The sequence below is a fragment of the Eretmochelys imbricata genome, chromosome 24 (assembly GCF_965152235.1).
Source record: "Eretmochelys imbricata isolate rEreImb1 chromosome 24, rEreImb1.hap1, whole genome shotgun sequence".
Classification (NCBI taxonomy): Eukaryota; Metazoa; Chordata; order Testudines; family Cheloniidae; genus Eretmochelys; species Eretmochelys imbricata.
In genome coordinates this window covers 9,275,584-9,290,041 of record NC_135595.1, presented here as the reverse complement: position 1 = coordinate 9,290,041, position 14,458 = coordinate 9,275,584, and the positions used below count along the sequence as shown (strand labels likewise).

Below are 14,458 nucleotides of genomic sequence, written 5' to 3'. Positions count from 1 at the left end.
TCCGGAGGGAGCAGCCTTCACAGGGCCTGCTTAAGTTCTGTGACTGTTCTTTCCTGATCATTAGAGTGTGGGTGGCATCAATGATGCCAGGATGATACCCTAGCCAACCGTCTTTCCTACAGGCCAACTCGTACTCAGCGGAGAATGATGTTTTATTCCCTAAACTGAGACAGCTGAATCCCAGAAATCTACCACAACCATTCGCAGCGTAGCTGATGAGCAAGCTGCAAAGCAGAGTGGCCTGTTGCCGTATCACATTGAACTGCTCTATCTGGATAGAAAGAGCAAAACCTCAGTGTAACATGGATTCTGGTGGAGGGCAATAGTATGAAAATTAGTGCTGTATTCAAGACATGTGGTGCCCATGTTAGAGGAAAAATAGGCCAAAGTTTGTTCTGGTTGTTGGGAACAATCTCATTTCTAGTGTTGCTGGTACACCCTCAGGCTGACTGTCAGATGACACCCAGGCCATAAGGTTCCTGATCCTCCAGTGAGGTCACAGCACTATGAAAGGAAACTACTGGCACTTCCTTTGAGCAGGACTCTAAAACACGAGCAAACTCAGGATGAATTGAATAGAGCAATGTTCCAGGTCAACTGTCCTCACTTTGCACAGGGACTTCCTGGGGGCGTTAATCAGTTGCCCATTGGAGGGGGCCCATTATATAGATGGCCTCTTCCAGCTCTGAAATGTGGTGTGTCTCCGTACCCCTGGTGCATACTGATCACTGTTCTCTGTACTTCTGTGTTTATAGATGAGTTCCCTTTCTGAACACCAGCTGGTAAGAGGACGTCAGGGTTATTACAGTTCATAGGGCAGCCCAGCATCGTTTCCTTTGCGCCAAGTCAATGGGAGGAAGTCAGTCTGGTTCTAACCTCTCTCTTTCTCTCCCCTAGGAAGCCAACACAGACAAGCTGACTGCCTTCATTAACACCTTAAACGGCAAGGATGGGACTGGTTCCCACCTGGTGACTGTTCCCCCTGGCCCTAGCCTTGCCGATGCCCTCATCAGTTCCCCCATTTTGGCTGGGGAGGGCGGTGCCATGCTTGGCCTTGGCGCTAGCGACTTTGAGTTTGGAGTAGATCCCAGCGCGGACCCAGAACTGGCGCTGGTAAGAGATGGTGGAACCAAGAATGGCTTTGAAGGAGCCGAACTGTTTGTGAACGTGCTGTTGCTTTGAGTTTACCCCATTGTCTGCTCCACAGGCGCTGCGTGTATCCATGGAGGAGCAGAGGCAGCGGCAGGAGGAAGAGGCCAGGAGAGCTGCAGCTGCCTCCGCTGCTGAGGCAGGAATTACAGCCACTGGTGGGGATGGTAAGAAACCAGGCGGGGGATCTAATCCCTCTTCGTTTGGAGGAGCCGGGGTGAGCAGAGCAAAGCAGCGAGTTCAATGCAGCGGGGCGGGGGAGGCTGCTGATGCAGCCAGATCATTTTGTACTGAGATTGTGTCCAGCCTCCAGTGCTAAGCAGGTCCTGGGTTGCATTTGGATGGGATGGACACCTACGGCGCTGCAGGGGATTCATTAGGGAGGGGTACACTTCCTTTCAACATGGTAGTTCCTTATATCCCTCCAGTGTGGTGTTCCTCTTCACTTGAGATGTAAAAGAAGGCCCTGATCACTTGTACTGGCTAGAGATCCCATGGCACTTTCCACAAGAATACGGTTAGCCCCAGTATCTCAGCCCACTCCCTCTCGGGTATCTACATTCTGCCTTCCCTAAAAAACTGCCCCTGCACTTTCAGTTGGATGCAGTATTTTTTCCTGTCCTGAACTGTTGTGTATTGTTGCTGTGCGCTTTGTGCAGCTGTCTCATCCCACCCCAGAAGTGGCTGCCCTTCAGTGGTGGGCAGGGATTCTTCTCTGAATATAGAATTTTTTGGGGAATTGCTCTAGGAATATGTACTCTGTTTATCCCTGTGCTAGATTCAGACGATGCCTTATTGAAGATGACGATCACCCAGCAGGAGTTTGGTAGAGCTGGCCTGCCCGACCTTAGCAGCATGACAGAAGAGGAGCAGATTGCTTATGCTATGCAGATGTCTCTGCAAGGGCCAGGTGAGTGGCTAGAATTTAGAACATCTGTCTAATCCCTGAAGACAAATCCTGCGCTGACTGAGCTGTCCCAGTGAATTCAGAGACAGCAGCAGGTTCTCAACACCTATCAACGTCTGACAGAGGGTGGGCACCCAAAAATGGAGAGGCACAAAGTTAGTGAGTGCTTGTCTGAGTGGCCTGAATTCCATGAATGTCCTACCTGTCTGGGGGCGAGGGGTGTCGGAACCTTCACGTCAGGCCTTCAGGCCTGAATCTCCTTTCTCAGCTCTCACTATTCTGCCTTGAGGCTTCCTTCTGCATCCATCAGTGTTATCCCAGGCACGTCTTGACTGATATGGTGTCTGTAGCAGGGAGCAGCAGATCAGTGGGGAGGGAATGATTTGCCATATGCTGCTATGCATAAGCAGAGCTGGGTAAGGCAAGGATGGGATCAAGTGCTGACAGACTCCCGACCTGAAGGCCTGCAATTGTGGATGTCTGGTTTGTGAAACTCCTGGCCCACTAACTGCCACAGGCAAGTCGCCTTCAATATCTTTACATACACACCCTGCTGACAACCCAGAATAAATACGATTGCAGTAAAGGTGGTGGTGGTGAATACTCAGTAGCCAAGACATTTCTTTTCTCTCTCCAGAGTTCGCCCAAGCTGAATCGGGAGAGGTTGATAGCAGTGCAGCCATGGACACATCAGAACCTACCAAGGTGATGGTCTCCCCAGCCACCCCTTTCCCTATCTCTCAAGACATCCACTCTGTGTGGAGTCCAAACTCCCCCTCTCCTTAGACTTGGTTAACATAACAGTTCAGTTCAAGCGTTGTCAGTAGGATTGGCTGCTGCTGGGGTTCCTCCCTCAGGGCTCCTCAGCTCGCACCCTAGGTTCCCCTTTCCCCACAGAGCCGCTCCCATCTCCCTTATCAAGAGCTGCCAGGCTCAGTGAGTTCCTGGAATCCACTTAAACCTTCCCTAGCATGCTCAGCACCTGCTAACAGGGTGGAGTGTTTCAAGCGAGCAGTGCCAGCCTGTTAGATCCCAGCCAATCTTCTTGATAGGGAGTGGGGAGTGACTCTCTCTACATGGATGTGCAGGAAGAAGATGATTATGATGTGATGCAAGATCCAGAGTTCCTACAGAGCGTGCTTGAAAACCTGCCTGGCGTCGACCCCAACAATGAGGCCATCCGCAATGCCATGGGTTCCTTGGCCTCTCAGGCCTCCAAGGAGAACAAGGACAAAAAGGAAGAGGAGAAGAAGTGATGGCACTGGGGTACTGACCTCCCTGCCACTGCCAAGCGATTGGGATAATCTCAGCCCTGCATGTTCCAGTCCATGTAACCTAATAACTTCAACTTACTTAATCACTGTTCTCCAGGTAGCTGTGGAGCGATCACGGGGCGAGGGTAGGAATTTTTTTTTCTTGATGTAACAGTTAATAAAAACGTTAAATTTTTTTCCATCTCCCTCCTAAAGTAACTATAGAACATGCTTATGGATTTTCTTAGAGCCACATAGGAATTGGCAGGGGTGCACCTTGCCCAGTCTCCTGACTCCAAGCTAGAACCAGCTGCTTCAGAGCAGGGTGCAAGAATCCCTGCAGTGATGGGGTGACCTGCCTCCAGGGAAAGCTGCCCCCTTAGGCCCATGAGGTTACTGAGCGGGAGAGGGCTTCACTTAAACCAGATTAGTTGGGTCCAAGTGGAATTCCTTGCATCTCTTAGGTCTGGTTTAGAGAGAGCTTTTGTACTGATATAACCATCGGTTAGGGGAATGCTTCTCTTTTTACTAATCTACCAGAACAGCCCCTAATCTGGACTTGGTTATACTGGGATAGAGGAGCCTTATACTGGGGTATTGCATCCCCTTCCCGTGTGGGAATAGCTATATTTGTATGAAGCACCTTTGTATAGAGCTATAAGTGTACTCGGGGTGAATTGCTTTAACTACACCAGTACAGCCTGTGTGTAGACAGGGCTTCTGCCATGGAAAGCTGTGTTGCATAGTCTGCAGCCCCTCTAGCGTGCAGGTCCCCTAACTCCACAGTATCCTGAGCTGCCTTAAACTGAACTGAATCCGAATCCAAATCCAACCTTCCAACCAACATCCCCGGCTTGCTGATCTTACATATATTCCCTTCTCAGCTTTGTGGTACGTGGGGACCTTTGTGGAAAAGGAAATAAACCCCTGAGAGCCTTCCCCACTATGCCCAGATCCTGCAAACGCTTAATCAGTTGTGTAACTTTACTCACAGGAGTAACCCCATTGAAGCAAACAGGATTACCTGCCTAGGGAAGAGTTATGCATCGATCTGGTACCTTGGTGCTCCTAAATCTAGCAAAGGCTTAACAAGAGCCAGTGGTGGGAAGTGGAAGTTGGCAAGGTTCAGAGGAGAGAGAGGGCACAAATTATTATTGGTGAGAGAAACTGACCAACAGAATGGAATCACAAGTATGGTAAATTCTCAGAGTCCTTAAATCAAGACTGGGATGTCTTTCTCGAGCAGGTACTCCAGCTCAGCCCAGGTCATTGGGCTCCATGCAAGAATCGCTGGATTAAATTTTCTGCCCTGTGTTATGCAAGAGCTCAGACTAAATGACCAGAGTGCTGCTGTACATACGTAAGTGTTTGCTTGCAGGAGTGACGCTAGTGTGCTTCTCCTGGAGCCGTTCTCGTCTGTGCATTGGGGAAGGGGCAGAAGGAGAGGCCTTATTTTAACTTTAATTGCCTCTTTATTAAAAGCCAACACCCTTCTAGCAGGAGGCAGTTCCCTAGCTTTCAGCACAGAAGCCATTTAGTAAAGGCCCAGAAGTACCTCAGCACGTTCTATTTGCTAAGAACTCTACAAGCTTTCTCATGAATCCCCTCCCATAGAGTAGCAAGGGATCCTGCAGGGTGGGAGTTAGGTATGTTAAAGGAAGCCTAAGGCTGGACCAGCAGATGGCCCTGCAGATCAGGATGAGAGCTGTGTTGGAAATTCCCTGTTCGGACTTATTCAGCCATGTGAACTTGCTCACCAAAAATATCTTCTGGCTGAGCCGTACCAGGCTCATTGTTTCATACAGGCCTAAACAGCAGGGACTGTCTCTCCGGCTGTGATGTACCGGGACTTAAAACCCATCCCGCTAGCCCTGAAGTGCAAATGGATTGGCTGCACTTTCAAGCTCTCAGCAGTTCCAAGAGGCAGTCTGGCACCATCATGTTTCTATGGCCTTATCTGAGCTTTACTTTCAGACCAGACAGCCTCTGGGTGAATACGTGTGCAGTGCAGAATACATGTAGATTCCCTCGCTGCGTCTGTGGAGCAGTGAGGCCACCAGTGCCCTGGCCTGTAGTCTTTAAAGGGCTGTAGGGCACAGTGTACTTTATCTCCTCAACCCACCCATTCAAAATCCATGTGCTACAACAGAACCCCCATTACATCCGCTGCTGAGAACATACCCAAGTGGTGACTCTCCCTGTCTCAAAGATTTAAAAGCCAAAGGCTCTGCTCAGGAATCCTTCACTCCTGCGCAGCAGAATGCTTGCTAGGAAATATTACCGCACCAGAAATTATCCACACTGAGACAAAGGCTGTTTTGTGGTGCTCTTTATTGATCACGGTGTCAGTCATTAATGTATCTTCCTCGTATCCCCACCGAGTGGTACAGAAGGTGCTAAGGAGGCACCAAACCCATGTGAATTACAACGGAATGAAGAATCTCTGCAGACTGGCTTTTGCTTCTGAGTTGATTAGTTAGATACATGTTGATGCTACGGGTAACTCGGCAACTTGTCACATCTCTGTATTTTATTGCTACTGATTATCTCATGCAAAGCAGTGATACAGAATCCCATGCTCATTATTTGTTGGTTCTCCCCCAAAGTATAGAACCAAAGGCTAGAAACTCTTAGACGTGTGCGTGGCCATCCCGCATGGATGTAGTTGGAATTAATACAGTAAGCCGGGACAGCTGGATTTGCAGTCTGGTGTTCCCTGCATGAGCTCTGGGCTTGCTAAGCAACCATGCTTATGTGATGCCTGGGGGAAGCTGTGTGGACACAAAATCAAGAGCGTTAGTAAGCAATAGCCCTCCTCTGCCCTGATGGGCCATAAATGGCTGATCAGCTCTCGCTACCTCTGCTCTTAGATATGCCCGACTAGCCAGTGGGCATGTCCCAGATTGTTCTGCCACCAAAGGGTGTGTGTCACTCATCATAACATGATAGGCTGGTTTCTTTTAGAGGCTGCTGTCACAGGGGTTTTGTTGTTTTCATAGAGACTAGCGAAGAAACAAGAGATGGCACACAGCCGGTGCACGGTCGCCCCCCTTTTGCTCTGACTAGCCTAGTTCTAGAGTGTCCCAAAGGACTGGGGTTCCACTACCTCTTTCATGTGTCCTAGTAAGTGACTGAGCTGGGAATCCTCTCTTAACCCTGAGTTGCTGAGTAGGACTGTCCAGAGAGGCAGACCACTGCATGAAATGGGGCAGCTCTCAGCCAGACCAAGGAATAATAGCCTTTAGCTAATTCCAGCAGAGCTTGCATTGGTTGCCATTCTTTTGCTGCTGTCAAATCAGCTATTGTAGAAGTGTGTGGACAACACAGTAATGAGAACTTGTTATGCCTAGACCTAGTTCTGCACCCCTAATTTTGCATCTCTGTCCAGGATCCCCCTTGCAGGACATTTCAATGTAACTAGGGCCCAGGACTTGGTCAGGCAAATCTGCAACTCACTGTGATGTCACTCCTATATTAACTTTTTGAGTCCAGCTGGCCAAATAACTCTGGCAACTTCCCTTTTAGGGAAGATGGAGCCTGTGGCTAGCAGGGCCAGCATCAGTCTCCGGAGGCTGCTCACGCAGGTTTGCGTAGCCCTGTCTTGCAAAACTGGGTCTATTTCATGGCTGCAGACTTGGCTTTTCCACCTGCCCCAAGCTGGTTAACATGCACAGCGATTTCCCTGGAGAGCCTTGCACCTGGGATCTTGCTACTTACGGGCAAAGGCTGTGATCAAATATGTGGGTTTGTTGCTGCACAGCAGAGTGGTCAGGCTGCCCAGGGAGCCGGTCCCCATGCTCTGAACATCCAAGGTAATCCCCAGTGTGGCGTTTCTCTGCAGTGGGATCATAGACAGTTGAGTGGGAGGCTTTGATACGTCAGCCAAAGAGCGTCTTAAGTCTGCTGCCCCGGGCCACTTCCTACGGAGGTGCCTTCAGTTTGGGCATGGCCCCTGTGGTCCAGCACTCAATTGCTTAATAAAAGTCCGGACGAGTAGGCCCTGCTGGTTCTTAGGGGGGGGAAGGCTCTGCCTGTGGGCCTTATCCATGCTGTGGTCTCCTTTCAGGCTCAACCTGCTGCCCAGAGAAGGATTCATCTTTCCTGCAGCCTGTGCCCCCCCCCCATCCTGCTTTGCTTCTGAGCTCCTTTAACCTGCACCAGAGCATGCTCAGCAGGCGTGTAAGGGTGGGGGTACCTGGGCCTAGTATTGCCATCGTTCAGCCCCTTCTGACCCAGCGGGATACTTTTCTAGCCTGTGCCGCAGGGCTGGCACATCTCAGCCTCAGCACCTGGCTGCCTTGTGGCTGATCCGTGGAAGAAGTCCTTTGGCGAGCAGTGGTGAGGCTGTGGCTCCAGCTCCTCTGCCTCCCGCCACATGTAAATGGAATTGCAATGGCAGAGCTACCCAGGTTTGGGCCACTGGGCTCCTTTCCCTGCCACTGCCCTCCTTGGGCCACTGCCCTCCTTCCCCGGACTCCAGCACTGTCCTGCATGGCTGGCTGGAGAGCGGGATCTGGCTGACTGTTAGCATTAGAACAGTTGAAACGGTGGGTGGGAAATAAAACCTGAAGCTTCAGGACTGAAGTCAGGTTCTGGTAGGGATCAGGGTGAGCCCTTAACGTGGGGAGGGGGAGGCCATCCCACTGCTGCCTGCTGCAGGGGTCTCACTTTTATTCTGGAGTCCCTGTGGCGAGGCAGGATAGGGGGCTAGATGGACCTTGGGTCTGATCCAGCCTGGCTGTTCTTATCGCTGGAGAGGAGAAGGGGAATGATGGCTACCTCGGCGCTCCAGCCCAGGCTCAGTGTAGGCCTCTGGTGTACAAGTCAGTATCTCTGCAGGCTAGGCAGTGCCATTGTCAGTCAGAGGGGAGGGGAAAACGCTTCTCTTGCAGGCCAGCCACCTTTGGCCTCTGCTCTTATCAGATCCCCGCTGAACAGGAGTGTCACCCCACCCCCAGAGACCGGCTGGATTTGAGGGGCCCTGTCTGATGGGGGGGAAGGTGTTAGGGGGGCAGCTGCAGCATCTCTTGGGTGGTTATTTACCAATACAGCCTGGAAGTAGCTTTCCAGCTCCTGGCAGGATGGCAGCTGGTCGGAGGGTTCCATCTTCCGGGCCACACACCCTTCTGGCTGTCCGTGGTACACCATCAGGTGCTGGGAGGGGGGAAAGCAAGAGCAACCCACCGTGAAAGCCTGTTGTAGTAGCCTCTGGGCAGGGCTTCGTGGCTGGGGCGCTGTTAGGGTGGTGCAGCAAGGGAGCTCCTGCCCCTAGGCAGGGAGGTGAAGTGTTTAATCCCACAGCGCTGGATCGCTGGGGACAGGCTGGTGCTTCCTGTGTGCTTCCTCCCTGGGCCAGAGCACATGGGACTTTCCCTGCTGATCTGTGCTCATGGCAGGAGTTAGCCTGGCCCTGGCACTGCCCTGATGCAGCTGGGAAGCATAAGCATTGGGGAGGAGACACCAGAGCAGATGGCGATGGAGCCTGTCCTGCTGGCCTCCGCTGTGTCCATTGTCCGCGGCTGCTGTGGAGACTTCCCACTGAGCAAGGACTGTGTTCATTACACCCCCCTGGCATTCTGGGTAGGAGGCAGCCAGTCCTAGCTGGGATCATCCTATTCTGCAGCCCGATCAGAGGTGGGATTTTCTCTCACACCTGGTTCTCAGCTCTTGGGTCGCATTGTTGTGGGCTGTTCGCCCTCCACTCTGTCCCACCCCAGAGGTGGCTGCCTCTCAGTGGTAGTCCTGTGTAGGCTGTCGGCGAAGCAGAGGGGGCCTTGGTGTGGAAGGGACCCCTGCAATGCATGATGGACACCCACATCTTCCCTGGCACCCAAAACCCACTGTACTCACGTTTCTCAGGTCGCAGGTTATCCCTGGCGCGACCCCCTGTTCTCCCAGCTCGCTGAGAGCCAGGAGCAGCGACGCTTCGTTCTGGACGTTCACCTGTGTAGGCAGGTAGCCATAGGCATCTCGCTTGAGCAGGGTGAAGAGGGAGGGAAAGGGAAGGAGACTGGATTAGAGGGAAGAGGGGGATGCGCCAATCCCCACTGACTGGTCACCAAGAGACATCCCCCTGTTAGCTACTTTTCCTCCCAGTCGCCCTCCCCTCCTTGTTCTCCCCTGCTAGCCTGGAGCAAACTGATCTGCTCAGCTAGGGACCCCCTGCCCCTCTCCTCTCCTTTCAGATTTCCCTTCCTTCCTGCACAGGGAGCCAGGCCCAACACATCCCCCTGCAATCCCCTCCCGGTACCTGGATGCAGGTAGCTCGCCCCAGATATGTTGCCACGAGGACCCCTACGATGCTGACGGTGAGGACCGCGACCGCCCCCACGGTCATGATCACCAGTTTGTGGCTGGAGGGAGGAGGCCCCTGCATCTCCAGGCTGGAGTGGAAGGTCTGAGGAAGAGGGAGAGTGTTGGGCAGCATGCTGCAGATAGGGGGTGTGCTGAGAAGGATCCCATGGCCGGAGCTATCTGGTCCAAGAGGCCCACTCTGCAGCAGGCCGGATTCCCAGCTGCTGCCAGCCAACCTCGGCATGGGCCAGACTTCGCTCTTTCCTGGGTTGTAGGGCCCATTGCTGCCACAGCACCAGTTCAACATCCAGCCTAGCGTGGTGGCACCGGGAAGCTGCTGCCACTTGGTGGCCCATGTGTGAAGTGAACTTGGCAAGTCTCAGCCCAGCGCAGAACCACCCCAGGCAATGGTCCCGTCTTGGCAGAGGGGCCAGGGGACTGGAGGGGCCATGACAGCTCCCTTCCCAGCTGGCTATTGGAAGGGGCCTGGGGTCTGTAACGTCAGACCTACTTCTGCCCGTTGTGAGGTGTATTACGGCAGTGCCTAGAGCTGGGGACCGAACCCCTGCTGCACTCAGTGTTGTACAAGGAGATGGTCTCTGCCCCATTCATACTCTGCTCACCTCAGCGCCTATGAATGGGGGATATAATCCTGCCCGTTGGAGGGTATGAGGCTAAGAGAAGGGGTGGTGGTAAAGTGCCAGGAGCAGCCTGGATGGAAACTGCTGTGGAAATTCACAGTCCCTTTGTTTCCGGACAATTTCTCTCCTGCGCCAGGCCACGGAAGCGCTATCTGGGCTCCTGATGCTGCCGCAACTCCCGTTTCCCTTGTAGCCCGCTCTCATCGGCTGAGCTTCGTAGGATGTTTAAAGGAACCTAAACATGACACTTGAGACAAATCTGATTCCCTCCGGAGCTGGAGTGGTCCTGCTGGGCTACTAGCTGCCGAGAGGTGGGGAAACTGAGCCACAGAGAGGGGGTCTGAACTTTGAGAGCACTTCTCAGCAAAACTTCAGCAGAGCCAGGTACAGAAGCCAAGATCTCCGGTCCCTGCTCTAACCACTAGATCTTGCTCCCTTCAGGCTACGAAGAGAACCCAAGAGTCCTGCCTCTAAGCTCCTGTGCTCATCCGTGGAGCACCATCTCCTCCTCGAGCCAGGAGCAGAAGCCAAGCTTCCTGAGGCCTAGTTCTCTGCTCAAACCACTGGACCATACGCCTTCCCTCGGGTGAGGAATAGAACCCAGGAGTCTTAGCACTCTGTTCTGAGTGCTGGACAGCAGCCCCATCCGGAGTAACCCACCTCATCCTTAACGCACAGGCCTTTGTTGGGAGGATGCTGCTGAAGGAACCCAGGGACCGCTGTGGCCAAGGAAGGAGAGAGGGAAGCCGTTCTGGGCAGGCTTGACTCGTGGCACCTGCACATGCCCGAGCGGAGATCGGCGTCTCTGCCATCAGCATGATGGGGGTTTCCTTAACCGCAAGCTGGCTTGGTGCCTCTCTGCGCTAGCCAAGGGGCGAAGGAGCCACAGCCGAGGGTGGCTGGAGCCGGGCACCCAGCATAGGCCCCTCCGTGCGGGGCTGGGGGACCAGCCTGCCTCTTGCTCAGAGTCTGTGGGCTCCAGTGTGTGGAGGGAGGTTCATAGGTCGTCCCCCTCCTCTCCTGGTTCACCGTCACCCCCTGTACTGGGCTATGTCCCTTCTCAAGCCTCTCACGCTTTTCCGGCCACATTACCCTTGTACCCTCCCTGGTCCTGACCCCTTTCCCCTGACTTCTCCCCCTGGCTGATTCTCACCTACAGTGCTTGGGCATCTCCCCATCCCCCCTCAAATTTCTCTGCCCCCTGGGAGGGGGCTGGCAGGTGTTTTCTGCTCCTTTTCCCCACCCAGCTGAGGGCACGTTGGGGCTGGGGCATGGGAGGGACCAGGCTTCCCAGGACCAAATGCAGCTGCACTGATAGCCCAGCCTGGCTCTATTTGGCAGCAGCGGGAGGAGGAGGAGCGCCTTCTCCTGCCCTGGTGGCTGGATCCTGCCCTGGAGGGACCGTCTCTAGGGCAGGGGCATTCATGCTCCATGGCCCACTTGGTCCCTGCCCTCTCCTTCCAGCAGCAGCTACCAACGCACTGGTGCATTAGTGAGTTGGATGCCTATATCCTAGGAGTTGGGTTGAGCCCCTGTGCTCCCCAAATGCCTCTCCCCAAGGATCAGTCTGTCACCCGCCCCCCCATCCAGCGCCTGATCCATCACTTACATATGGGGGGCTCTTCACCTGCAGTCCCACTGGCCAGGAATCAGGTCTCTTCTCTTCAGCAGACATTCCCCAGGAGCACTAGGCGATCTAGACCCCTTCTTGCACTCAGCCAGTGGTGCCAGACCTCCGGGCATCTTATAGGGGCTGCGAAGCTGGGGGGGTGGCCTTACTTGGGCTGTGCCTGTCCAATGGGATTGAGGCTGATGTGGGAGCCTCCCAGCCCTGCACCTGCCCCGCTTCCTTCCTGCAGCCTGAGTTACCTCTTTGTCCTATTCTGCCTCTTTGTCCTATTCTGCATGCGTCCCCCACACTAGCCCTGAGCGTGCAGCCCAAAGCGGTTTCTGTCTGCAGCCATGATCAGAACCTCGCAGGGCAGGATGAGGGGGTGTGGGGGGGCTGTAGGAATCCCACCCCCCCTTTAGATCATGTTCTGCTTCTGGAACACATTGTGCCAGGGGAAAAGAATGGCCTGGCTTGTGCCTTAAACAACGCCCCCCACCCCCACCCCCAGGCCAGGCCCTGCGCCCAGAGTGATCTACCGGAGCCTGAGGGATTTCACGAACGGTCTAGAACTGCCCCTCTCGAAGTGACTCCTGAATGCTCTGACTCTAGAACATTTTGCAAACACCCCAAGCTGTTTCTTGCAAGCGCGCATTAGGTGCTTGCTTAACTCCACATCTTGGAGCAAGAGGAGCGCCTCCCTGACAAGCGTTAGCCCAGGGGTTAGGGTACACCCCCAGGACCTGGCAGAGCCCAGTTCAGTTCCCCCCTCTGCCTGAAGAAGAGAGAGGATCTGAACAGGGGTCTTCCTCCTCTGCCGTTTTGTGTGGCGTTAACCTCTGAGCACATCTGCCGGATCAGGCCCTGCAGGCAAGGTAGGCAGCTGGACAACCGTCTGTCCCTGGGTCAGTCGTAGATCATGCCAGGGCACCGATGGGAGACAGCTGTGTGCACACCTGGAGGCAGAAACGCCGGCACCGAGGACACGCTTACGGCAGAACTGTAGGTGCTGAGGGAGCTGAGGCACCTACAGGGTTAGGCTGAGGGGGACTTTGTGGCTCACAGAAATGCCTAAAATTGGAATTTAGATGTGACTGGAGCAGGGAACTGAAGGCCGGTCGCCCACATCCCAAGCTAATGTCCCAGCCCCATCCCGTAACCAGCATCAATGTCTGTGGCTTTAAAATAAAACACCCACCGACCCCAATGGTTGATTTTCTACCTCCAACCAAGCCTGCGCTTTGCGAACGCGACTGAGGGTGTGGCTGTCGGAGGAAGCTGCATGGGCATAAAGGGGAATGTGCTTTCAAATCAATATAGTAACTGGTGCAAGGGGCTGCGTGGACGTCATTTCAGTGTGAGATCAGTTTAGCTAGTCCAGTTTCTAGCTGAATTCCCCTAAACCACACAAAGCCCCTCTTATGCAGAAATAGGCCCCTCCCCCCCCGATCTTTGGCACAAGTTGAAATTCACATTTTATGTTCGCCCAGTGCGTCTTTCCCATGGAGCTCAGCCCTGCGTGACGGGGAGCAGCCCAGAACTCGGGGCTTGCTACGGCCCAGTGGTGCTTTTGAGACCAGATCTAAATCTGGAATCCTACAATTGGCTTCTGAATCGGCGCAAAATAACTCCCTCTACTCCCTGATGGCTGGGCTCAAGGCTGACGTGCCAGCCCTACCTACCACCAGAACTGGGGCGTCTCTGATGGCAACTAACACCCTGCTAGGAATGGACAATTGCAGGCTGCCTAGGGGATGTTGCAGAGTCTTTCACTGGTAGTAAATTCCTGGATCTTCCAGCTCTCACTGCAGACGCCTTGCTCCCTCTTCATCGGCTGCTTGTCAACTCCGTGAAGTGTCCTGGCGTTGCAGCTGGCTTGGAAGGTGCTCTAGAAAAACCCACAGGTTCTTTGCTTACCCTAAACTCTAGTGCCACGGTTGCATTTGCAGTGTGGCCAACTCCCCTGATTTTTGTCATGAGTCTCATGATGATTCTTGTTTTCCTTAAAGCCCCAGCTCCTGGAGTCAGGTGGAGACGTGATGATTTCAGCCTTCATTCTTAAAGAAAAAGTCACTTTCTGGCCCTCAGGGCTGTGGAGAAAGCTTCAACATGTGACCCTGGTGCACCCTAAAGGCCCCAAAAGCAGAAGGCTAAATAAAAAGAACCCCAAATCTATTATTTGTACATAATCTTGGGATTTTTGGTGAGCCTGACTCAGGATTTTTGAACGGGGGGGTTTGGCAATGCTGCATTTGGAGCACTGGCTAAAGTGATTTCTTCTGGGGGACACGGCCAGAGGGATTGCTGTGCTCTTACTCTAGCTCTGACCCTGTCTGGGAGGCTCACTGGGTCCTGGAAAGACCTGAAATTCTGGGAGAAGATGTCTCGTTATTTCACGGGGTGGGGGGGTCACCTTACTTAAAGGGGGGGCAGAACTCCCCACCATCCCTACGCTAACCAGGCTGTCTCAGCTAGGGTGGTTAACGATGGAGGGAGAGCAGTCCCCTTGCCAGGGCAGACTGATACAGGGCCTCCCTCCCCCCCCCCTCCCCCCCGCCCCTGACAAGTACCCCAAGCACAGTCCAGCTCTGCTTTCAGCCGACCT

At 53.8% G+C, this 14,458-nt stretch overlaps 1 protein-coding gene across 2 annotated transcripts in view; it reads left to right on the top strand.

Annotated features, from left to right (window-relative positions):
- Nucleotides 1-3,505, top strand: part of LOC144279934 (26S proteasome non-ATPase regulatory subunit 4) — a 70,364-nt gene extending 66,859 nt beyond the window's left edge. For both annotated transcript variants that reach the window (XM_077841639.1, XM_077841638.1), the window contains 5 exons: nt 898-1,113; nt 1,208-1,316; nt 1,928-2,059; nt 2,694-2,761; nt 3,145-3,505. In XM_077841639.1, the coding sequence (XP_077697765.1) occupies nt 898-1,113; nt 1,208-1,316; nt 1,928-2,059; nt 2,694-2,761; nt 3,145-3,312 (693 nt within the window). In that variant the 3' untranslated portion in view covers nt 3,313-3,505. The remainder of the gene's footprint in view (nt 1-897; nt 1,114-1,207; nt 1,317-1,927; nt 2,060-2,693; nt 2,762-3,144) is intronic.
- The last annotated feature ends 10,953 nt before the right edge of the window (nt 3,506-14,458 follow it).